At 40.7% G+C, this 24,717-nt stretch overlaps 1 protein-coding gene across 12 annotated transcripts in view; it reads left to right on the top strand.

The window, feature by feature from the left end:
- Positions 1-22,999, top strand: part of TEAD4 (TEA domain transcription factor 4) — a 75,813-nt gene extending 52,814 nt beyond the window's left edge. For 9 of the 12 annotated variants that reach the window (XM_072654012.1, XM_072654006.1, XM_072654010.1 and 6 more), the window contains 5 exons: positions 717-847; positions 2,675-2,848; positions 17,039-17,179; positions 22,314-22,466; positions 22,716-22,999. In XM_072654012.1, the coding sequence (XP_072510113.1) occupies positions 717-847; positions 2,675-2,848; positions 17,039-17,179; positions 22,314-22,466; positions 22,716-22,829 (713 nt within the window). In that variant the 3' untranslated portion in view covers positions 22,830-22,999. The remainder of the gene's footprint in view (positions 1-716; positions 848-2,674; positions 2,849-17,038; positions 17,180-22,313; positions 22,467-22,715) is intronic. The other 3 variants (XM_072654015.1, XM_072654017.1, XM_072654014.1) reach the window with 2 other exon arrangements.
- The last annotated feature ends 1,718 nt before the right edge of the window (positions 23,000-24,717 follow it).

The following is a 24,717-nucleotide window of genomic DNA, read 5'->3' as shown; positions in this document are numbered from 1 at the left end:
CTGGATTTTCCCGGGGTTTTGGCAAAGGCTTTGTACAAGTCTTTGCTCTCCTGTCAGGCTACTCTGCCTTTTGGGAGTTAATAGTATCTCCAAGCTCAGAACCTAGTACAGTTTGGATGGGTGCAGTGAGAATGCAAAGGAAGAGGAAGAGACCCATTGACCTAGCAGTTCTGGGGGGTGAGGACATGGGATCCCTACTCTAGGCCCTCCCTCTGACTCCTTGGGTAGCCTCTCCTTCTTTGGACCTGTGTGCTTCCCTCCTCAATTTTGGGTATATGAATTACCTCAATCCTGTTGTTGGATATCTTTGTCTCCAGAACCCTAAGAGCCCTCTCCACTATTTCCTATGCCTATCATACCATACCCTTTCCTTTGCACATCTGGAGTTATGAAATGGGGTAAACTGAGGCACAGAGATTCGGAGCAAGGGATTAAGGAATTCCAGTAAGTCTGTGGCAGACTTAGGAAAAAGCGTCCCTGTCTCCACTCCAGAACTCCTTTTTGTTGGCACCAGATAATACCATCTAACACAGCCAGGTGTTTCTGGGTGTGTTATTTATTACTCACAAACTCTGCCCTTCAGAGACTTACGCTAGAACTTTTATTCACTACTTTCCTATGCCACTGTTTTGGAAGGGCACATGAGGCTTCCTTAGTGGGTGTGTGTGTGAGAAGGGACTGCTGTGGTCCCCATTGGCTTCTCCCCCTGAATTCAGGGTTTGAATCTCCTGCTGGATCTACCCTGTCACCGTCAACCCCTCCATGGCAAGGCCGAAGTGTGGCCAGCTCCAAGCTCTGGATGTTGGAGTTCTCTGCCTTCTTGGAGCAGCAGCAAGACCCAGACACGGTAGGCCCTGAGCCCCTGGCCTTATGCTTGTGCGTCTGGGCATCTTTCCCTCCCTGTCTAGGTGACTGCTGTTCCCAATCCCATCTATCCCTTCTTTCTCCCTCCTCTGAGCTGTTTTTCCTATTCATGTCTGTAGTATGATTGATCCTACCTCTACATACCCCTCTTCTCTTCATCTCTTTTCTGGTCTCTGTTTCTCCCCTGTTCTTCCTTCTCATTCCTCTCTCTCCTCTTCCTCCTTCTCTTCTTTCCCTCTCCACCTTTGAGGAAAGTCCTCTCTTTCTTGTCTCTTTCATTTCCATTCCTGCCTTTCCTTCTTCCCTCTCATTTTTCCTTTCTTTCCTTCTCTGTGTTGTTTCTCCATTTCTTTGACTTTATCTTTTGATGAACATATGAAGTTCATTCCAAAGTTTTCAGATGGGGTTTCATCTTCCCATCCCTGAGTTATTTTAATTTAATTGGACTGTCTCCCTTCCCTATTATTCCAGGCTTCTTCCTCTCTCCCTTCTTTCTCCCCCTTCTCCATTCCATACTGCCTTAATTCAACATCCCATTGAAGAGGAAGATGGACGTCAAAGGTAGTCTCTGACCTCTTCCCAAACTGGATTTAAATAGTTTCTCAAATTGATTCATTGCTTCCCCTTTGGAGTGGATTTGGGTAGATGTGAGGAAGAACACATCTTCAAAATAAAGTGGGAAAAGAGTAATTTATTACCACCACCCCCAACTCCTTGCCTCCTACCACTTCTCACTATGTAAGATCTCCCAACCTGCCTGGTCAATGATGCTCCTTGAAGAATAATTGAGATAGACTAGGCAGAGCTTCCTTGCATGGGGCATGTGACAGACATTCATCCCTTAAAGGTCATGGGAAGTGCTGGGAGGCAGCAGGAGAGGCAGTGTGGTGTAGTAGGGAAAGTGTTTGACTCAAGGTCAATGAGAGCTGGGTTTGAATCTCACCTCTGAGACTTACTAGCTGTATGACTCTCAGCTTTCTATGCCCCAGTCTCCTCATCTACAAAACGAGGATAACAGCCCCTACCTTCCAGGATTACGGTGAGTCCCACATTATGTAACACATGAGAAGGACTTTTCAAACCTTAAAGCACTATATACCGTTAGCTATTAAATTCTGCCTCTGACACTTACTAGTTGTGTGATCCTGGGCAGAGTTATTTGTCTTTTCTGAGACACAGTTTCTTTATCTGTAAAAGGGGGATAATAATAGCACCTGCCTCACAGGGTGGTTGTAAGACTCAAACAAAATAAATACGTATGTGTGTGTGTAGGGCAGCTAGGTGGTACAATGGATAGAATGTCAGATCTGGAGTCAGGGAGACTCATCTTCCTGAGTTCAAATCTGGACTCAGACGCTTATTAGCTGTGTGACCCTGGCAAGTCACTTAACCCTGTTTGCCTCAATTTCCTCATTTGTAACACGAGCTAGAGAAAGAAATGGCAAACCCCTCCAGTATCTTTGCCAAGAAAACCCCAACTGGGGTTGTGAAGAGTTGGACACAACTGAAACCAACTGAACAACAAAAATATGTGTGTGTGTGTGTGTGTGTGTGTGTATACATGTATATGTATATGTATATAAAATGTTTTGAAATTTTTAAAGTCCTATATAAGTGTTAGTTAACATAATGTTAGAGATGGTCTGGTCTAGCCCCTCATTAGGAATGAGGCTCTCAGAGGGGATGTACCTTGGCAAAGATTACACAGCTAATTAGACCTCAGTTTCCAGGTCAGGGCTCTATGGACTATACCATGAAGCCCTGCAGTTGTCTCCTTGTCTCACTTCTGATCCCACCATTTTCTTCACAGTATAACAAGCACCTATTTGTACACATTGGCCAGTCCAGTCCCAGCTACAGTGACCCCTACCTCGAAGCGGTGGATATCCACCAGATCTATGACAAATTCCCTGATAAAAAGGGAGGACTCAAGGAACTTTTTGAACGAGGACCCTCAAATGCCTTCTTCCTTGTCAAATTCTGGGTAAGTCAGTGATACTGGCTATGAATAACAATCCAGAGTGGTAGAGATTGGAGAACAGAGTCTAATGTCACTTTTTTGTAGGTGGAAAATTCCAGAGAGACTGAATAAGAGGGGTGTTAGAACCAGGGAATAGAGACCCTAATACCCAAAAGATGGAAACTAAAATGGTGGTGGGCCACTGATAATAAATGATGGGATTACAGGAGAATATCTTTTTCTGATAGGTGGAAGTAGTATGTGGGGGTGAGACCATGGCATGGGAGGAGAGCCAAAGAATATCGGAATAAGGTAGAGCATGATCTGTAATGCTGTCAGAAAAATTCAGAGAAGTTGAGACCAAAAATGGGTACACCCTATCAGCCAAAGCTCTGTGCTATTGGCATATAATTTGAGGGTTCATAAGTTTATATTGCCATCATCATCATCATCATCATTATTGACACATTTATATAAAGGTTTAACATTTACAAAGCATTTTGCATATGTCATCTCATTTGGTCGCTGCAATAACCTTGTGAGGTAGGTTTTATTATTATCCCCATTTTATAGATGAGGGAACTGAGGTCCAAAGAACCTAAGAGACTTGTCTGCAGTTACACAGCTAGTAAGTGAGGGTAGGAAGTGGGAAAGGGGTGTTTCAAAAGGGTGCTTCAACTGTGCTATATACTGACCTTAGGTCTGCCCCTCTCCTATTCCCTCAGCCAAGCCCAGCTGGACTGGAGTCATGACTCCCTCATGGAATGGGGACCTTTTCTCCCAATAGTAAAGAATGAAAATCATTTTTACTACAGCTTCTTCAGCTCAAAGAGTAACTGAATCCTAGAAGTTGTAACAGACACGAAATTTTCTTATTAGTACATTATAGTTTTAAAGTTAGAAAACTGAACATTGAGTATCTCCTATGTGCTAGGAACTATGGAGGGTACAAAGATATATTAATTATCTTTCAGAATGAGAAGGGCCTCTCATGTATGTAAGACCATTAGGAAAAAAATTAGTCAGGGAAATTGTTTTAGTGAAGTAAATTTTTAGCAGGATTTTGAAGCAGGTCTAAGGAACAAATAAATGGAAAGATCATAGACTAGGGGTACAGGAATATAATCTCAAAATCACAGTTTTTCAGGTCATTTATCTTGTGACCAATATATATTTCCTTCAACTCTGTCTCAGTTTCCCCTTTTTATGGTATGATGGGAATTTATTGTTCCCTCATAAGGAAACCTAGGAAATGATAGGAGTATGAAATACTTTCTACCTAAGAAGAAAGAGATTACAGCATTAATGAAGCAATGACATTAGTAATTTTTTTTAATGTCTTATATTTACTACAGACCATTAGCAGTGAGGGTAGCTGAAGGAAATCCAGGTGTGGAATAATCCCCATTCTCCTTCTATCTGGATGACCTTGAACAAGCTAACTTACTTCTCTGGGTTTCAGTTTTCTCATCTATAAAATGAGGGGAATAATCTAGATCAGTGATTCCCAATATTTTTAGTTCTTCAAATTCCATTCAACAACAATCACAAAATATATTTGGAACCCCCAAGGCAATATTCTTCTAAATTTATTCATTAAATGCTTAAAATAACTACATCCAAAAAAACTCCAAATTAAAATTTTCATTATAAAATTTTATTCTATCTGCAATTATGAAAATTCCAAATGTAAAATTATAAAATTAATTATAAAATCATTAAAAATATTTTATGTGGGACATTCTATAAGAATAAAAGAAGTGATCTAGCAAGATTTCATGCTTGCTATTATCTGCAAGAAGATGTGAAATTTCTTTAATTTACAAATTTTTGTTGAATATAAATAACATTTATATAAAAATACCCAATAACATTTAAGCAGCTACATGTTACTTAAGGTATGATTAAAGTTCTTGTAATATGAATTCCTTGGATCATTATCAAGAACCCTCTATGAACTGAGAAATCAGAGCCACTGGTCTAAATGATCTACAGGGTCCCTTCTTGCTCCAAATCCCATGAAAAACTCTTAGAGGAGGGATTGATCTTGGAGATGATAAGTAAAATATCCTCAACTTATAAATTTGTGTAGTTCTATGTGTTTGTATGTCTTTTCAGTTAAGTTATTTCATTTTAGTTTTGCAACAGCCCTGGAAAGCAGGTTGCATAAGTGTTGTTATTCCAACTTGACAGGATGATGAAATTGAGGCCATGCTCAAATATAAGATTTAATGGTGGAACTGTCTCTTGATTTCCAGTAATAAAGTCTAGGGTTTTTTCCATTAGTTCATCCTGCCTAAAAGAAAAGTAAGAGTCTGACTGTTAAAACCTGTTTGTCCTTGCCAACAGGTCTCTTGCTCCCAGTACAGGATAGAACAAGACTAGAGCAAGGGTGTGGCTTGGTATCCTAATGACAGATGGATGATGGTAGTTCTCTCACTACTCTAGGAGCATGATGAGTTATGCGTAGTTGTGGCAGGGGGCAGGGGATAGGGATGAGGGGGACCTGGGTAGAGGAAAGGACAATCAGCTAGCCTCAGACTCCTATAGCAGAGCCATTTCTATTCCTCTTTTAGGCATGGACCAGGACTGAATAGACCAGTAGCAGAAACTGGGATTAGATTAGTCGATGGCAGATGTACAGATCCCTTGAAGGTCATGGGGGGTGCTTTAAGTGGGTCAGGATAAAAGAAATAGGCTCCAGTGAAATCATGTTAGTTCCAGTTCTAATTAATAACAAGAAAAAAAGAGGGGAGGGGAAGGAAGAATCTAGCCAGTAAACGCCAAATTAACTGGGCATCCTCTGGCCATCCAAATTTACCTTCCTTTTGATATGAGAAGGAAGGGGAGGAGGAGACAGACAGGAGAGGAGGAGTTGAGTTACCTATCTAGCTGGGTCCCCATTCAGGCAGCTGGGTCTACTCACAGATTGTTGTGTTTGTTTTTTGTTGCCAAAGAAGACCTTGCCATCAGAGAAATGATGACGTGACTTGCACTTGACTTTGTTTTGAGTGAGGGAGAGCTGTGTGAAGTCACCAGCCTCACTTCTTCTCCCAGGGGAGCATTTTAAGCATAAGCAAGAATATATGTAAAGATATGGGAGATGGGCAATATGATGTCATGTATGCAGAAGAGCAAATAGGCCAGTTCAAATGGATTATGTCATGTTGGGGGAATAGTGTGTAATCATGCTGACAACATATGCTGTGAAAGGATTTAAATGCCAGACAGGAGAGTATATTTTACTCTTGAGATGATGGGGAACTACTGAGACTTTTGGAAAAGGAAGTAACCTGCCCAGACTTGTACTTTAGGAATATCTTTTTTTTTTTTTAATGTATGTATTTATCTTTAGTTTTCAACATTCATTTCCAAAAGATTTTGAGTTTCAAATTTTCTCCCCATCTCTCCCCTTCCCCACCCCAAGACACCACGCATTCTGATTACCCCTTCCCCCAATCTGCCTTCCCTTCTATCACACCCCTCCTTTCCCTTATTCCCATATTCTCTCTTTTCTTGTAGGGCAAGATAGATTTCTATATCTCATTACATGTATTTCTTATTTCCCAGTTGTATGCAAAAACAATTTTCAACATTCATTCCTAAAACTTTGAGTTCCAACTCCTCTCTCTTCCTCCCTCCCCACCCATCCTCACTGAGAAGGCAAGCAATTCAATATAGGCTATATATGTGTAGTTATGCAAAAGACTTCCATAATAGTCATGTTGTGGAAGATCTGTATTTCCCTCCATCCTGTCCTGCCCCCCATTTATTCTACTCTCTCTTTTGACCTTGTCCCTCCCCAAGAGTGTTTAAGTCTAATTACTGCCTCCTCCCATTTGCCCTCCCTTCTATCATCCCCCCACCCCACTTCTCCCCTTCTCCCCTACTTTCCTGTAATGTAAGATAGATTTTCATACCAAATTGAGTGTGTATGTTATTTCTTCCTTAAGTCAAATGTGATGAGAGTAAGCTTCACTTTTTCCCACTCACCTCTCCCCTTTTCTTCTGCATTGGTAAAGCTTTTCTTGCCTCTTTTATGCAAGATAAATTGCCCCATTAGGAATATCATTTTTGCAGCCAAGTAGAGGATGGATTAAAAGAGGGGAGAGGTGGCATGTAGGTAGGCCAGTTTGGAGGTTATTACAATTATCCATGTGAGAAGTGATGAAGACCCAGGCTAGGGTGTCTGTAGTATGGATTGAGAGAAGAAAACAAAAGCCAGACATGTTGAGGAGCTAGAATTAATAATACTCAGTAACTGATTAGAAAATGTGGGAGGGACAGGAAAGAAGTGAGAATGAAGGGTTCAGGGTGATTCTATGGTTACAAACCTGGTGACTGGAAGATTGGTGATGTCCCCAACAGAAATAGAGGAGTTAGGAAGAAGAGTGGATTTAGGGGGAAAGAGAATGAGTTGTATTTTAGATGCATTGGGTTTGAAATGACTATGGGACACCCAGGTAGAGATGCTGGAGCTCTGGAGGACAGATAAAGGACTCCCAAAGGGGAGTCATCTGCATAGAGATGATAGCTGAATCCATGGCACCTGAGGAGATCACCAAAAGAAATCACAGAGACAGGAGTGACTCCAAGACACTGTCCCAGAGTACACCCACAAATGGGGGCAAGACATGAATGATGATTCAGTGAGGTCTTCTGCGAAGAAATTGTGAGACAGATAAGAAAGAACCACAATGGAGAAATGTTTGGACAACCCAAGGTAGAGAGAGTATTCCGAAGCAAAAGGTGGTTAACAAAGAGTTCAAGAAAGAGGATTAGGAAATTTAAACTTGGGGAGACCAATTTTGGTCAGTGGATGAGGATAGAAGATAGTTTGCAATGACTGAGAAAATGAGGGACATAAAGTATAAACAACTTTTTTTCTACAAGTTTGGTTGTGAAAGAAGAAATACCAAATGATAGGTTGAGGGTGAAATGAAGGTGGGTTGTTTTTTTTTAAGGATATGGGACATTTGGGCATGTTTCTAGGAAGCAGGGCAAAAGCTGAAAAGTATAAAGAGAGGGTTGATCAAAGGGGAGATGGGAGGGCATGTTAACTTTGAGGAGGGACTTCGAGGAGGAGGAGAGCAAAGAAACAGGATGTACAGTGATGTTGAGGTGATTTGAAGTGACGAATTGGGGAAGGGAAGGTGCTTTTGACAGATAGTGAGGTACAAAATGAGTGAGGTCCTCTGCTGAGAAGGAATAGAGAGGGGGCTAGTGTAGATGGCTTGAGGAGGGAAAGTTTGCAACATCCAATGTGGGAGAGTGTAGAGAATCAATCAGGGAGGAGCAAAATGATTTTTTGGGCATCAGTGAGCTTAAATTGAATTTGTATGATAAACTCAGCCAATAGGTTGTGCCGCTGCCTACAACCAGTGTTCTGCAGCAAAAGAGCAGAAACAGAGATGGCCAGCTAGGAGTCATCCAAGACAAGAAAAGGCAGTTTCAGAGATAGTATAAAACTGAGCATGGCTAGAAGGCATGAACTAAACAATAAAAAATTAAACTGAACTAGTTAAGTAAAGGTCAAGATTTTAAAAGAAGGAAAAGTGAGAACAAAGCAAAAGTAATGACCTGGAGGTTGTGGTGAGGATGGAAATAGGGTTAGGTGAGGCTCAGAGAGAGATGGAAAGGAAGAGGGTTATGATTAGATAAGTGGAGAGTGGTTAGAGTGGAGTCTGGAGTCAGGAAGACCTGAGTTCAAATCTGGTCTTGGATATTCACTAGCTTTGTGACCCTGGCAAAGTCACCTTCCTGCCACTTTCCTCATTGGTAAAAGGAGGATGATAATAGCAGCTACCTCAAAGAGTTGTTGTGTGGGCCAGATAAGATAATATTTGTAAAGCACTTAGCACAGTTCCTGGCACATAGTAGGAACTTAATAAATGCTTAAAAAAGAGATAGGAATTTCAGAGTTATGTTTTGTGGAAATAAATATTTCTGGGTGATGGATCAATCATGTAAGATCTAGAGTATGAGGAGCAGAGAGGTGGTGTAGTGGATAGAACACCAGCCCTAGAGTCAGGAGGATCTGACTTTAAATCTGAATTCAGACACTTATTAGCTGTGCAACCCTGGGCAAGTCACTTAACCCTGATTGTCTTCAAGAAAATCCCCAACATCCAGATATAGAGTATGACCATCCCTGCTTCTAATTGAAGTAGAATAAAGGTGCAGATTATGGGACTTGAAGATGCTGATGGATTGGAAAGCAAAGGTATTTGAGGAGATGCTAACATGGAAAATGATGTCTGCAAGTGAATAGGAAGATTGAGTGAGATACTGGATTCCTTAAATAAGGTCCTCTGGGAACTAGCAGATAACAACCACTAGTGTCTAAGCGTGGTGACGTACCTGGATGGAGCGAAGCTCAAATAAGGAAAGGTCACTGAATGACTATCGTAGAAAAAGGGTCTAGAAGTCTAGAAGATACTGTGTATCTAGAGCAAGATACACAGTAACTCCTCCTTCAACCTAGTGTGTTAGAAAGCACAAGAGAAGGTATATACAGTATTGGAGAGGGTGGTCAGTGACGCAGCACTTTCTGGGGAGAGCCAGGTTTCCAAAATTGAAAGATGGAAAGGGTTCTGGTGCTGGGGTGGGGGGAGTGGAAGGGCAGGGTAGAATGGGAACATGGGAGACATGCAGCTGACATGAATGGGTATGTAGGCAGAGGGAAGGAACCCTCTAGGCAGCCTACGACTCTAAATCACAAGGATTCTGAGTTGAGCCATAGGATATAGATTGTGATGATGCCCTTTCTTGGATTTAGGATTATAGGACTTTAGAGTTTTAATATGATTTAGAGCTTGAAGATCTCAAATCTTAGACATCATCTGGTTTAATCTACCTCATTTTATAGATTAGGAAATTTAAGTGATGGAGACAGCAAAAGACAAGTTTATTTTATTCTTTTCCCATCCATTCATTTGTAAGGGGACAATTTGGAAACCATGAGAATTTTTGTCATACACATGCCTCGAGAGGCAATGAAGGAATGTCTTCCAGGCTCCCTGCTGAGCATGTTGTACGAGACAGAGCCGTCCTTCTCTGAATCTGGTGTTGTCGGCAGAATCTCTAAACCTTGGGAAGTAGAGAGGTGGAAGACTGAGGTTCAGCAGAATGCTAGTTTGTATTATTTGGATCTGTAGAGAAAGTAGGATTTGAGGTCTGAGACTCCTGGGATTCCCTATCACTACCACTGATGTGATCTTGTACAAGTCCATTTCTTCTTTGGGCCTTTCCCTTTTCTGAAAAATGGAAAGACTCTTAATGACCAGGTATTGTGATGAAAGGGATAAAACAAAGTAGAATGGTCACCCTTCTCAACCTTGACCATCTCTCTCCATGCTCCCTCCTTCACCTTATCCACCATATTGGATTTTGGTGAAAGGAAAGGATAGGGAAAAGTAAGAAAAGGGATTAAGAGATAACATGATATGGTGGAGGGTACACTAGCAAGTCTGATTCTCCTACCATCTGTGTGATTTTGGACAGATTGATTAATTTCTCATTAACGATTATTTTGTCAGAATTTTATTTTTTGAGAGCCTTCCCAGCCCTTTTGAGCCATCTTCCTCCTTAAGGCCTGTCTGTGGAATAATGCCTCTCATTTTTTCAGAACTTTTTGAAATACTATTTAGTTACTACTGACTGTATCATCATGTATGATTTTATAAATATAACTGAGGATCACATTGACACCATCAAATTGAGTTTGCAATGCTAATTCCCTCATATACACTTTAAGTCTTTTTTACTTCAACTAGCCATGTCTGGCCCTCCCCATACAAACAAAGTCCCCGTAAATTCAGGATTTCATATGGATTCTTCCCAAGCTCCATTTTGATAGATTCAGGACATTGTTCTCAGCCAAGTCTTTTTTGAATCTTGATTGTGTCATTCACTAACTTAGCTTCTGCCCAGCTTTGTTTATGCCCAAGTTAGGCCCAACTCCCCTCACTTGCTTTCTTTAATGGGGCTATTAGAGTGGTTGGCAGGTCGGAAGCTGTGGACACAGAAAATCAAGAGTTCAGTAAGGCATTTGATAGTCTCCTATGATGTAACCAATAGTCACAAGATAGTCAGTAGTAACTGGATAATCTCAAAACATGACATAGTTCTCACTCTATACAGTTATTCCTTATTTATAGGGTTTTCAGAATCTTAAGCATGAATAAAGAGAGTTGTGGTGTTTACCTCCTAAGATAAGAGATGTCTCCACCAAACATCATTTTCCTGGCTTTGGGGTACAAGTCTATTTGCATACAGTGGGATGGTCCCATGAGTGATATTTGAACTGTTGAACTACTCATGACTATTTATTAATAATGGTTTCCAACTTGAAATATTCCTGGGCTCAAAAGAAGAACTTGGGCTAGGGCAGGAAGCCCTGAGGAGGGAAGAACATACAATGTGCCTGCCTCCTGATCATCTCCCTCCAAGCGTAGCTTGACAATCCTGTTTAGTCCCCTTGACATTTCTCCTGGCTGGTCTGCTTGCATACCAGCACATGACAATGAATCTGAGCCCCCTCAATCCCCCACCCTAGGGCTGTGGCTGCTCTGGCTCATTTGCCAGTCATTTGATGCCCCACACCTGTTAACTGCTTTCCTTGTGAGCTGCCAACCCACACGCACAGCTATGAATAGGTTAGGAGAGTGAGAGGGTGCACAGAGAGGGCAGGAGGGTAGGGAATTTGAGGCCAGAATCTTCTGCAGGGATGGAGTGTGGGGGGGCGGGGAGGAAGTATCTCTTAGACTGAAGAAAAGAAGGGAGAAAGAACTTTTTGAGGGATGGGGAGGTGGAGAACAAGGGAAGAGAGTATAGGGGAAAAGGGAGAGCAAGAAATGCCTGAGTTTATATTTTGGGGATGGAATCTGGGAGGGAGGTTGAGGACAGTGTTAGAAAGATGAAGGAGACAATAGGAATGAGTGATCGAGGGAAAGAATTGATAAATAAAAATATAAAGAATAATTTTACACACACGTGCCTGTGTCTAATGATAGCCATCTCTAGAGTGGTGGGGGAAAGGGAAGAAAAAAAGAGAAAAAAGAAATTTTCATGCTAACTTTGTCATATATTGGTAGAGAACATAAATTGTAGGGAAGCAGGTTGTGTGTGGTAGATTTGCAGTTTTCATGGACAGTGCTCTTTTTTTTACTGTACTGTGTTACGGTCATGCTTGTTTAGTTCTGCGAATTGAAAATAAAATAAATTTTAAAAAGTGAATGGGCAACCAACTGTACAAAGGGCTGGAGAAGAGACTTGACAGTAATCTTAATAGCTCATATTTATAGCCTGTTAAAGTTTTTTACAGAGCCCATTGCTTGCAGTAGTCCCATGAGGCAGGCAGTGCAATTATTATTATTAATCTCAATTTTACAGATGATTTAATAAGGGTTAGGAGAGTGCTGGTGAGTGTCAGAGCTGGGACTGGAACCCAGCTCTTATGACTTCTCCTTTCACTGTCCTGTGTGATTATAGTTGGGCATTCGATATAGGCTGCCGTGTGATATTATGCCGAATGTCCCATGGGGTGTGCTGGAGCCAGCTCTAAACATGTCTAGAGATAATTGTTAAATTGCTAATAGTGCTAAAATTTCACTCACACCTCAGAAATTGGCAATTGCTGCAAATCGGGTCTTGGTTTATTGTTTGTGGACGGCCTCAGACTTAAAGTATTAATATTGTAGATTAAATTTAAATGTGTGTATATATGTATATATATATATATATATATATATATATATATATATACACACACATATATGTATATGTATATATATATATATGCATTTTGTCCCCCTGGAGAAGCTGGTTGTTGAGTATTTATTAGCATATCTCAAGATTGTTCTATAAACATTACATGGGTGCAGCCAAAGGATCCCACCCCTGATTTACCGTCCTTCATCTTTCTAGTAAGTTCAGCCCGGGGGCCATCTCCAGGCATCCTGATCTATATCTGGCCACTGGACCTAGATGGCTCTGGAGGAGATAGTGAGGCTGATGAGTTTGCACAGTCCTCCCTCACTTAAATAGGATTCACTTGCAAGTCATGGCATCACCTTCCTGATCTTCAAGAACGTAGATCATTGTCAACAATATCAGCCCTCAACCCCGTCACCCATTTCTCATCTTCTTAGCTAGACTGTCAAGCTGCTTGGTGTGATGCCTGTGGTTAGTTGTATCCCATACAGCACCTAACTTGGTGCCTTACATAGTAGGTGCTCAGTAAATATTTGTTGATTGATTAATTAGGGCCAGGTGATCTGGAGGTGGAGAAAGGAGACTTGGAACTGGAGCTAACGCAAAGGGTGGAACTGAGATGAGAGAGAAGACAAGAGGACAGAACTAAGATTGGGAGAGCTGCCCTACTTCCATCTTCCTTTTGCTCTTCTTCCCAACCACCAGCTCTTAAAACACATGTCTTACTTTAAGACTTGGCTCCAGCTGTGCCTCCTCCAGGAGACCTTTTCTGGTCCCTTCAGCTGCTAGCTTCATCCCCTCTAAGGTTATCTTCTCTCTTTGCTCTATGTTCTGAGTCTGCTCAGGGCAGCTAGGTGGCACAGGACATTAAGCACCAGGCTCAAGTTCAAATTTGATTTCAGACACTTATTAGCTGTGTGACCCTGGACAAGTCACTTAACGCTATTTACTTCAGTTCCTCATCTAGAAAGAACTGCAAACTATTGTAGTATCTTTGCCAGGAAAAAGTCAAATGAGGTCACAAAGAGTCAGACACCCCTTAAACTGATTGAACAACAAAATGTGCATTCTCTGTATGTTCTGATTTATATGTGTTGTCTCTCTTTGAGAGCAGAGACCATTCTTACCTTTTTGTTTTGTATCCTCAGATGTTTGTTGATTGATTGATCTTGTCTCCCTTTTCTCTTTTCCCTGTCCTTTGACGACCAGCACCACCACCCCCCCCTTCCCCCATCCAATTCCCTCTCTTTTTTTTAATACACATCTGTCCTTAAGGGAGAAAAGAGCTACTCCACTCAAGGCATTATGTGCTAACTCACTGTTCAGTTGTGTGATGTCTTTTCCCCTTGTGGCCAGGCTCCCCAGTGTCTTCCCTTTTAGGGGCTCCGGTTCTGATTTCATATATAGTGTAAAGCACCATGATCTAGCAGATAGATTCCTGTACTTGGAGTCAGGAAGGTTGAAGGTCAGACACTGCTGGATTCCAACCCCTCTTTGCTGTGAGTTACTGGGCAAGTCATTTAATTTCTCTATGCCTCAAACAACTCCCTAAAGATGACCTGTAGGTCAAAAAGATGGGCTGACATCTGTGTTGGTGAAGAAAGTCACAGATCCTGCACGTACTAAAAAGAAACAGTTTGAAGTCAGAAAATCTGGGTTTAGTTTTTGACTCTGCCACTTACTGTTTGAGTAGTAGAATGGAAGAAGGAAGGTCTTATTTGATCCTTGTTTTTCATCTGTAGAATATGGGAGTTGGACTGGAGATTCTAGAGAAAAAAGTTTCTGGTGGAATATATGTGATAGCTGTTTACAAGTTTTTGAGATCTCTTGTAGAAAAGGTATTATAGTTGTTCTTTTTGATCCCAGAGGGCACAAGGAGGAGAGGTAAATTTTGGTTTGATATCAGGGGGAAAAAAAAGCCTTCCTTTCAATGAGAGCTATCTAAAAGTAGGAAAAGCTGCCTTGGGAGGTGGCGGGTTCCTTCTTACTGGAGGATGTCAGACAGAATTTGAATGACCACTTGCCAGATACAGTGCCTATTATATAGTAGGTGCTTAATAAATGTTTATTGATTGATTGATTGATTGATTAATAGTGGTTATTTCTTTCATGAACAGGTTGCTAATGAAGAATTCCCTTCCACTCCCAAGGTCTTCTTATTCTGCGGTCCTTTCCCACTCTCAGATCCTGTGATTTTTATCTACATGTGCTTGTCTTAGAAACTGTACAGACCCAAGCTCACTAATCACCAAGTTTTGTTTAGGGAATAACCCATCCCCTTTGGACATCAGAGAGAAGGGACAGGGTGGAGGTGGGCTTCCTTCCCTTCACTTGCTGAAATCTAGGGCTGTATAGATAAGTTCAAAGGGGAGGGGAAGGTCTTTACCTCATCCTCAGGACCCAAGCTCACTCAGGGCATAAATACTAGAGCTAGTATTCAACTCTGGGGCCTCTGACTCTAGATGTTTTGTTCATTCACCATGGTTGAAATCAGGATCTGTGCCCTCAAAGGAGAAGACAATAGGGCCAGGTAGTTTGGAGAAGTGATTCTAACCCTTCCTGCTTCCATCTTTCAGCCTAATCCACTCATTGTATAAGTGGGGAAATTGAGGCCCAGAGAGGTGTAAAGTAACTCATGCAAAGATTAACCATTTCTGAGGGACAGTAACCTTTGGGGAGAGTGTCCTGCATTTGAAGTTAGAAGACCTGGTTTCCATTCCTAACCTTGTCATTCTCTGGTTCTTCTGTGAGAAGGAATGGGTCATTTCACTTTTCTGAGACTCAGTTTCCCCTTCTACAAAATTATCTCACAGCATTGTTCTCAGGATCAAATGCAATAATGTCCATAAAGTACTGTATATGTAGGGATAAGTAGGGACTGAACCTTTTATTTCATTAGTATAGGGAACTCCTCATTCTGCCGATTAAGATCAGCACCTTCTTTACAACTCAGTAGACAACACAAAATGGCATAGGGGAGAGAATACTGGATTTGGAGTCAGAAAACCTTGGCCCAGATGTTACTACCTGAATGATTTTAGGCATTTAACTTCTTTGGGCCTCAGCTTCCTCAACTGTAAAGAGGTTGACCTAAATGGTCTCTTTCAAATCTGAATCCTTTTGATATATGCCAGTTAACATTCAAGCTTACAAGCCTTTGTAGAACATCCCCTTCTCCCTATATTGAAGACTTTCCCATACACATTTTTAGACATACTGTCTTTTCCCCTTATAAAGTTATGAATGACTGCCCTATAGTGGCCAGTAGTGGAACTGACTCAATGACTGCACAGTGCACCCCGCCAAGGTTTGGTTGGTTATGTCCTTGTTTTGGGAAAGAAGGGTCCTTGGTTTCTGGATCTAACAGTATCCCAGGTCCAGAAACTCCTTCCCTGTTTTCAGGACTGTGCTAATGATATGTCCCATTTATGTCCCATTGTGGCCAAGGCTACAAGCTAAAGTACAAGGGTTGAAGCTAGCCTGGAAATGGGACTTCTGTATTAGATGGATTTCTTACAAGTCTTCGCATCAGTCTGCACACTGCCCTTGTCCAAGTACAGAATGACTAAATGTCCAGTGAGGAGAATAATACCCACAGTGTGTACCTTGCAGGATGTGTTGAGTATCTAATGAGACTATGTCTCTAAAGTGCTTTGCAAACCTTAAAGCACTATCTATAAATGTCACCTTAAAGTATTATGCATAAAAGTCATTTGTTATTATGCTGGTGATCACAGGAATACAGTCTAGGGCTCAAGCTATGTAAGAAACTGTCATATTCCAGGGTCTTCTTGATTCTGAGAAACCCAATCATACATTGAAATTAAAGCTCGGTGAAGTTTAACAAGGATAGCTATGACACATGAAGAGTTTATCTTTAATGATCAGAGGTTTTAGAGCTGGAAGGGACTTTATAGATGATCCAGTTGAATGTCCTTATCTGTAGACAAGGCAACTAAAGGCTAGAGAAATAAAGTGAGTGTTCTCAAGGGTACCCAACTAGTGAGCAATGATCAGAATTTCAGGCCAGGTCCTCTGATGCCAAATCCAGTGATCTTCATGTTATGGCTACCCCTCCCCAGTGCACATTGCAACCCTTTAAAGTTTTCTCATCCTGTGTATTTCTTGTTTATGTCTTTCCATGAATCCTCCATAGAAAAGACACCATTTCACATGCTTCCTTCTTCTGCTTCTTTTACTATTTTGTAGATAACAGTGTGATACTCAGATTATCTATCTGTTCTCCCTAGTCCATATTACATGACTAAATCTAATTGTGTTCTCTCTGCCATGCTACTGGCTAGCCAGCTGTGAATTTTCAAGTAACCACTGCCTAAGTTCTTTTAAATTTTTTGTACTTTCTTCTAGTGCTTTAGCTGGTTTTGAGTCTTTGTTAAGTAGAATGACCTTCTGAGGTATTTGAGGCTGCCTGAAATATGTCTGGGTACCTCTGTGGATTCCTCTGAATTATTTGGCACTGTGTGGTATCTGTCCCAACAGGCTGACCTCAACACCAACATCGAGGACGAAGGCAGCTCTTTTTATGGTGTCTCCAGTCAGTATGAGAGTCCTGAGAATATGATCATCACCTGCTCCACCAAAGTCTGCTCCTTTGGCAAACAGGTTGTGGAGAAAGTAGAGGTGAGCCACTGCCTACCCACAAGGGGTAGGGAAGGGGGTGACAGGGCCGGAAGTACAGGTATGGTGCTTATTTCTTCTTCCATAGAGCTGTGCTTTGGAGCAAGCTTAGGACTTTTGGGTGCTGTTCCCTGGTGCTGACACACTCCATCTCCCTAGGTGACCTAGGTGACAAGTGGCTCTCTGATTCTAGGCTTCTACTTCTCACTAGGAAAATGAGAGAGTCTGGCTTCCTCTGCCTTCTCTACTTAGCTTTCCTAGGATCTGCTTTTTTTTTTTTTATAAATTTGTAATTTAAAAAAATTTTTGAAAGTGGTTTAATTCTAAACTTAGTAAACATCAACAAAAACAAACATTTGAATAAACAAAATAATGAATTATACATTTAACTTTTCAGAAACTCCAATTTATTTACGCTTTTGAAAAGTGTATGTGAACTTTAACAGAATAACAAATGTGTTCATTTTGTAAAAATGTTATCAGTATTTGTTTTATTACTATATTCAAGTCACTGTGCTGGCTCCTGACTATAAAATACGGTAAAAACTCATTAATTCATTGGAGTTTTGCTTATTCAAATAGACAAAGAAATATTGTTAGCTTACCTATCAAGATAGGGTTTAGTCAGCTTTGTTAACAGAGAAGCAAAATAAGTTTAAGAAGCTGAAGTTTTACTGTGTACATTAGCAATTATTTGCATACAAACAAGCAATTGGTATGCTGATTTACAAACTACTCTTATTTTAATATTTTCTTGGATCCGTGATTTCATTGATATGGGTATACCTTCTATAAATGCACATTGTCCATACCTTTTTGTCCTAGGTGATTCTTATTCAAATTTTACCATAGAGCCTCCAATGAGATCCAGTGTCTTAGAGACATTCCTTTAGGGTTTATATACATACATACATACACACACACACACACACACACACACACACACACACATATATATATGTATGTATTACAGTTCAGGGATATTAGTGCAGCACTTGGGCTGTCCAACTGATATGATTTACTGTAATTACAAAATAGCCCACCTCCTTTTCTGATTATCTAAAACCATCAGAAACCACTTCTTGCACATAAGAAATATGTTACAGACTGTTCATGTTTACTACTTTGCTATTGAGTCGCTGGCAATTTTGATCTGTTGAAGATGATGGCAATCTAAGATCTGCAGTCAGACAGTAATACCCAGGAGAATATTGTCTGGATGATATGCGTTTTTTTCATCTATTTGATTTTTACTGAATGGATGTACCTGTTTGAGTCTTTTTTTTTTTTTGAGTTACCATTTACCTCACTGAGGAGTGCTGGGGATGGAAGCTCAATTCCATGTGGATAGTCTCGGGCGGGTAAAGGTGGGAACTTCTAAATCTTAGAGTTCTCATGAGGCCCCCCAGAAAACAGCAGGGAATCGAGGAGTGAGACCGAGCTATCTCGTGTATTTCCGCCTCTTCCCGTGAGAAACATGATGGGAGGAGCATCCCCGCCCTCGAGACTGACCCGGATCTGGGCACACCTATTGTTATCTAACAGGCACGGTATTCAGGTGCAAACTACGCGGCCGGAGAGCTTAATTAGGGTCAGGAAAGCCTGAAGGCGCTCTTAGCGCTGAGGGGCCCTTACAGGACAGAAGGCCCCTCTTCCTTCTCTCTTCTCTCTTCCCTCTCCCCTCTCTCCCCACTTCCACTTCTGCTTTCATTCCCTCACTGTAAGATCTTTGCCTCCTTGGGAGATTTCTCTAACTCTCCTAAGGAAGAGTTCCCCCTGCACATGTAACCAGGACCCTGAATAAAGCCTAACCCTTGTTCTACTCCGGAAAGTCTCTTCTCTCATACGTTTATCCGGTTTGGCCAGCCAAAGACCTGCAAGGTAAGGTAAGACTTGGGTAGCCCTCAGGCCTCTAGGCCTGGCAGAGGAGGTCTAGGGCTTTATGTCAGCATAAAATCATCCATGAAAAGGAACATCCAGAAGATCTATCTCTTCTCTTTGGATCTTGTGAGGGGCATTTGTCCATAAAAGTGGCAAACCCTTTGGGCAGTTATAAATCTATAGTAATTTATGCTTGATGGTACCAGTCAGAGGGTCATTGAACACAATTACCTCTGTGGTTATATTTATCAATGAAATTTATATAATGTTAAGATTCTTTGAGTAATTCTATGAGTTAGGAGTCCATGAGAGACTCCTTTTGGAAGAAAACTTTTAAATCAACCTACTATTTGAGGTAACTAGGTCACACACAAAAATAGAATGCTGGACTGGGTATTAGGAAGATAAGAGTTTTCATATATGGCCTGAGATACTAGTGACCCTCGCAAGTCACTTAACCTCAATCTGCCTAGGTTTTCTCATCTGTAAAATGGGGGAAATAATAACATCTTCCTCCCAAGGCCATGGTGAAGATCAAATGATGTAAAGTGCTTTACAAACCTCAAAGTGCTACATAAATCCTGGCTTTTGATTTCTTTAATTAAATGCTTTTCTGTAATCAGTGAACATTATAAATACAGTATGATCTTTTCTGTACTTCTCTGTCAATGTTATGACTACAAAGAAAATAATTTCTCCTCATATTTTCATCAAAGATAACCTCAACACCTAGGCAGTTAATGCTTATAACAATGTGATAAAGATGAGAAAATAGGTAGAAAGCATTTCAGGACCTTCTTATGACATAACATGACCAATTCCTACTTTGTTGGGGCATTGTTGATACAGTTTCAAAAATATTCATCTTTGTTGATATCCACTGCTTTTATATCCTATTTGTTTCCAAAAACATCCTTGTCTCTTGCCTTGATTGGCAAATATTAAAGGTGGAAGAAGAAAAGCAGCTCAGCAATCGTAAGCAACACATTCACTGTGTCTGACTATATATGGATTATTCAACACTCTCTCTGCAATGAAGGGAAGGAGGCATGTTTTTTTAAAAAATTCTCTAATAAGGTGTTCAATTTCACTTTGTGTTTATCTTACTGGTTTTAGTCATCGTGCATATTAGTTTTCTTGGCTCTGTTTACTTTATTTTTGTAATAATTTTTTCTTAGTAAGTTGTGAATCTGATTGCTTTTTGGTCCTGGTTGGCTTCTTTATACTACCGTAAGGTATAAGATTGATTGAAGTCTTGACTAGTCATGTGCCTGAATTATCACCCCTGTACTTGGCACTTAAAAGTCAAGGGACTGTCAGAGACATAGAACTGAAATGATCAGAGAGAAATGGTCAGATATAAAGAGACTCTGGTTTCCTGGAGGGAAGTTTTCACAGTCCTATAGTTCCATTGCCCCTCCAAGGAATGATGTAGAACCATGTGGCTCCAGGTATAGAAGTGGACAGTGTTATAGGGTGAGTAACAAGGAATTTCTGAGCCAACTTGGGAATTATAGGAACATAATTGGACAGTAGTGGAGTGACAGAAGAATTTTTAGACTGAGCCCCCTGGATATAGAGGAAGAGTTCCTGCATGATGCTAAGGTTTTGAGCTGAGAAGAGAAATTCTAGAGTTAAACAGCATTTGGAGCTGTGTATCAGCAAGTGTCAGAGACACAATATGAAGAAGAAAATATAGATCTTTGTTAATATTCTGAGTTATGTGAACTATGCTAGTCCTAGAGAAATGGAATCACCTTCGATGTTTTCTCTTTGTGGAAGACCTGAAACCTTGTACACATAGCCTACTATAGTCCCATAATTATGAAAAATTTTAATGGTACTTGGATGAGGAGATCTACTGGATAGGGAAGAAGAGTTTGTTTTGGACTTTGCTATGAATTTTTTGGATTTACTTATTGTTAAGTTGAATAAAGTCTTTCTGGAAAGTACTTGCAAGGGAGCTGAAAGCCTTTTCCCTTTTGTTGTTGAACTCTAAACTTGAGTCAGAATGTGATATTCCCAAGGTAAACCCAAGAGAAAAGTTCCTAGCATAGAAACCCATCCATATGTAACTAAAGCCTTTGGTTTAAGGTCACAGAATACATAGGTGTACACATCAGTTGATATTTATGTCTGTTTGCTCCTATTTTTAGAATAGAAACATTGTTTTTGATTTGTTCCAATTTTAAAAATATTTCCCTTCCTGAGATACCTTATAAAATCATATGAAGATGATATGGTTATGTTCCCTCCAGCACAGATCTACATGTTCCCTTGCCCAGCTCTAGTCACTTCCAAATTTCATCTTCTTATGCTCCATTTCTATTTCCTCCATATTGGGAACTGAGGTGTTAGAATCCACATGTGGAACATCTCCCGACATGGAGGATGAAAATAGATTTTAGAAATGCTAGCAAATATCTTTTATTTTCTGTATTTTTTTGGTCTCCTAAAAGTGTGTATCACTTATGGATGGTCTTAGAATGAAAGCTTAGCTAAGCTTTCCACAGATTTGTTTCTGCTTTCACTGATTTTTAAAATTATACTTTCTCTGTTTTTCTCCTCCATAATATTTCACAAATGAGTTTGTATTATAAATTAGTATGTCCCTAGGCTGCCACATCTCTGCTTGGTGAAGAAATCAAGCATGTGTTAGCTGAGGTAATTTGGGGCTTTTTTTAAAAAAAACCTCATTGTTTTCGTGATTGCTTTTTATAGACTAAATTTCTGCAGAAAATAGATTATACCTTTTTGCATATCTCATTCCCTATGAAGCACTTTTATGTATGCACTGAAGCAGATCCCCTGTAGCACTATGATGACCAATTAAGTTATTTCTTGAATGTGAAAATAATAATTTTACATTTCTTTGAAAAATAAGCTATAAAAAGCTAACCTCTCTATTCTCTTACCTCTTATTCCCCCCACCACTCCATAGTTTACTTAATGGTCCTATTTCTATACAAAATATCATAATTTCCACCAATTACTAAAGGGAGAACTAGATTCGGGGGTTGGGCAGAATCATTTTTCTGTTCACCAGTCAAAGAAGATAGTCTTTCTTCAAGTTCCCAGAGGAAATACCCATATCTATTCCAGTTCTTACCAGCTTCTACTTCTGGAGCTTTGGGGAATCCTTCCACTGGTATTGCTCTAGAATAGGGGCAACCATAAGGGCTGAAGTACATGTGTGGGGATTAGAGGTGGGCATGTAAAGCGATCCTGAGCTCTGGCTCTTCTTTGGGTCCTGCAGACAGAGTACGCCCACTATGAGAATGGCCACTACTCGTACCGAATTCACCGATCTCCTCTCTGCGAATATATGATCAACTTCATCCATAAGCTAAAGCATCTGCCAGAGAAATACATGATGAACAGCGTGTTGGAGAACTTCACTATTTTGCAGGTATGTGTTGATATGAATGCTCCAAGACCTTGTACTGGTGGGAATCCAAGGTGGGAATATGATGACTGAGGGGAAACTTCCCAACTGGTAGCTGAAGTTCAAGAGGAAGCAGTAAATGATATGGGCTACTCCTTGTAGCAAGGGGTGAGAGCTACAGGGAAACTCAAAACTTTGAGATGGAAAGGGCAAGTCAGTACAGAAAAGGGAAACCTCTTGAGGGTGCTCAAAACTCTTCTTTCTCCTGTCTAGGTGGTGACCAACAGAGATACCCAGGAAACTTTACTGTGTATTGCATACGTGTTTGAAGTATCTGCAAGTGAGCATGGAGCTCAACATCACATCTACCGGCTGGTGAAAGAATAAGAGACTTAGGGATGGAGGACAAGAAGAGCCAGGCTGTGTGTGTACAGGGAAAGTAGGGAGATCTGGCCTATGCCTGATGTTCAGAATCAAGAAGAGAACATTTCCCTCCCTTCCCAAAAGCAAACATAATCCCCTAACCTCAAATAAACTCAAGATATTACATATTTTCAGAGGAATGTGTTCTGGCTGTGTGAACAGTGAGAAGGGAGAGAGCTCTAGGAGACGAAAGTAGGATTTATCTGGGAGTTGGGGTGGGGCGAGGAAGGAGTCACGTATTCACTATGTGTCATGAGCTATTTTGAAGCCATGATCCCACTGTCTGCCCAGCTCCCCACACCATCGCTAAACCTTCTGGCCCTAATGATTTACCTCCCCCTCCCCCAGTAATCTGTTGGACCAGATGAGAGAAGGCTTCGGTACCAATCATGGAGGAGTCAGAGCTGGAAATGGCCTTATTTTATGGATAAGGAATGAGGTGTAGAGAAGTGAATGACTAGCCTCTGTGATCACAGGTAGTAAGCAAAGCTGAGGTTTGAACCCACATGTTTTGACTCCAGTGCTTCTCTTACTGTACCACATTGCTTCCCTATGCTTCCAAGTCCTGAGCAAAGGTTTGATTAGTCATTTATTGTGTCTGTTTCACCCACACTTGTATATTGATCTTTGCTACATATGTATCTTTGCCCCTGCTCATTCAGTCCCATCCCAACCAGAAACTAGAGACCTGGGACTGGAAGACCAAGTGAAGTGAAAGAAAGCTGGTGGTTGGTTGAGTCTGATAGTTGTAGGTTTTAGAAGGGTAAATAGTAGGGTAGTAATAGAGGCTCCTCCTTAGTTGAAGTATATCCCCCCAGGAACATTCACTTATTAAAAAATATTTATCTAGTGTTTATCATGTACAGCACTAGGTGGGCATTCAAAGTTTAGATAATCCTGTCCTCTTTTCTGAATGGGTTAATGGAGCTTATGTTCTGGTAGGAGGCTGAGACCAACTTCTGGAATGCCCAGTGTTACCTGATAATTGCCTTAGACAGTTGCAAAATGTTTCTTGGGTCAATATCAAATATCTTGCTCAAGGTCACAGTTCGATGACCTAGCTAAGGCTAGATTCCAGATGAGATATTTGTTCAGAACTTACTTCATAAGGTTGTTGTGAAAGTGCTTTGTAAACTGCAAAGCACCGCATAAAGTTTTTTTTCTTCTATAAGCAAGTGAGGTCTAACGGGAAGGTTCCTACCTAACAGGGACTCAGGGAAAGTTTCAAGGAAGATAGGACATTTGCTTTAAAGGATACATAGGAATTAAGTGACTAGAGGAGAGAGGCCATTTAAGTAAAAGATACAATGTAAGCAAAGAAACCCAGGTGGGAAAGCACAGGGCAGTTCCTGAAGGGGCAGAGAAGAGTTCGTGTTGGCTGGAGCAATGGGATTATTGAAGAAAATGACGAGACACAAACCTTGAAAGATGTAGTGGAATCGGAAGCTTTTAAATGCCAGGCTAAGGAGTTTGTACTTTGGGCAGTGGGGAGTCACTGAAGACCAGAGAAGTTACCCTACTAGTTAAGAAATAGGTCAATTTATTTTTTACCAAGTTGTTTGTTTTTACAATGTTGTCATATTATAAACTGCTTTGGTTTTGGTCATTTTTCTCTGCATAATTTCATACAAATCTTAACAAGTTTCTCTGAAACCAGTCCTTTATTTCTTGCACAATAATGTTGAATTTATTTTAAATTAAGGGGTATGGGAGGATAATTGGTGGAATAATCTGAGGTATTTGGATATCAAACTTTCCTCTTAGGAAATGAAAACTCCTCCCAATTTAGGGAAACATCTGGGTGGTACAAAGAGCACCAGGCAGATCTAAAAGTTATCAAGACAATGCTACT

This window comes from Notamacropus eugenii, chromosome 3 (assembly GCF_028372415.1).
Source record: "Notamacropus eugenii isolate mMacEug1 chromosome 3, mMacEug1.pri_v2, whole genome shotgun sequence".
Lineage (NCBI taxonomy): Eukaryota > Metazoa > Chordata > Mammalia > Diprotodontia > Macropodidae > Notamacropus > Notamacropus eugenii.
The sequence above is the reverse complement of the archived record's forward strand: the minus strand, read 5'-3'. Positions and strand labels throughout refer to the sequence as shown.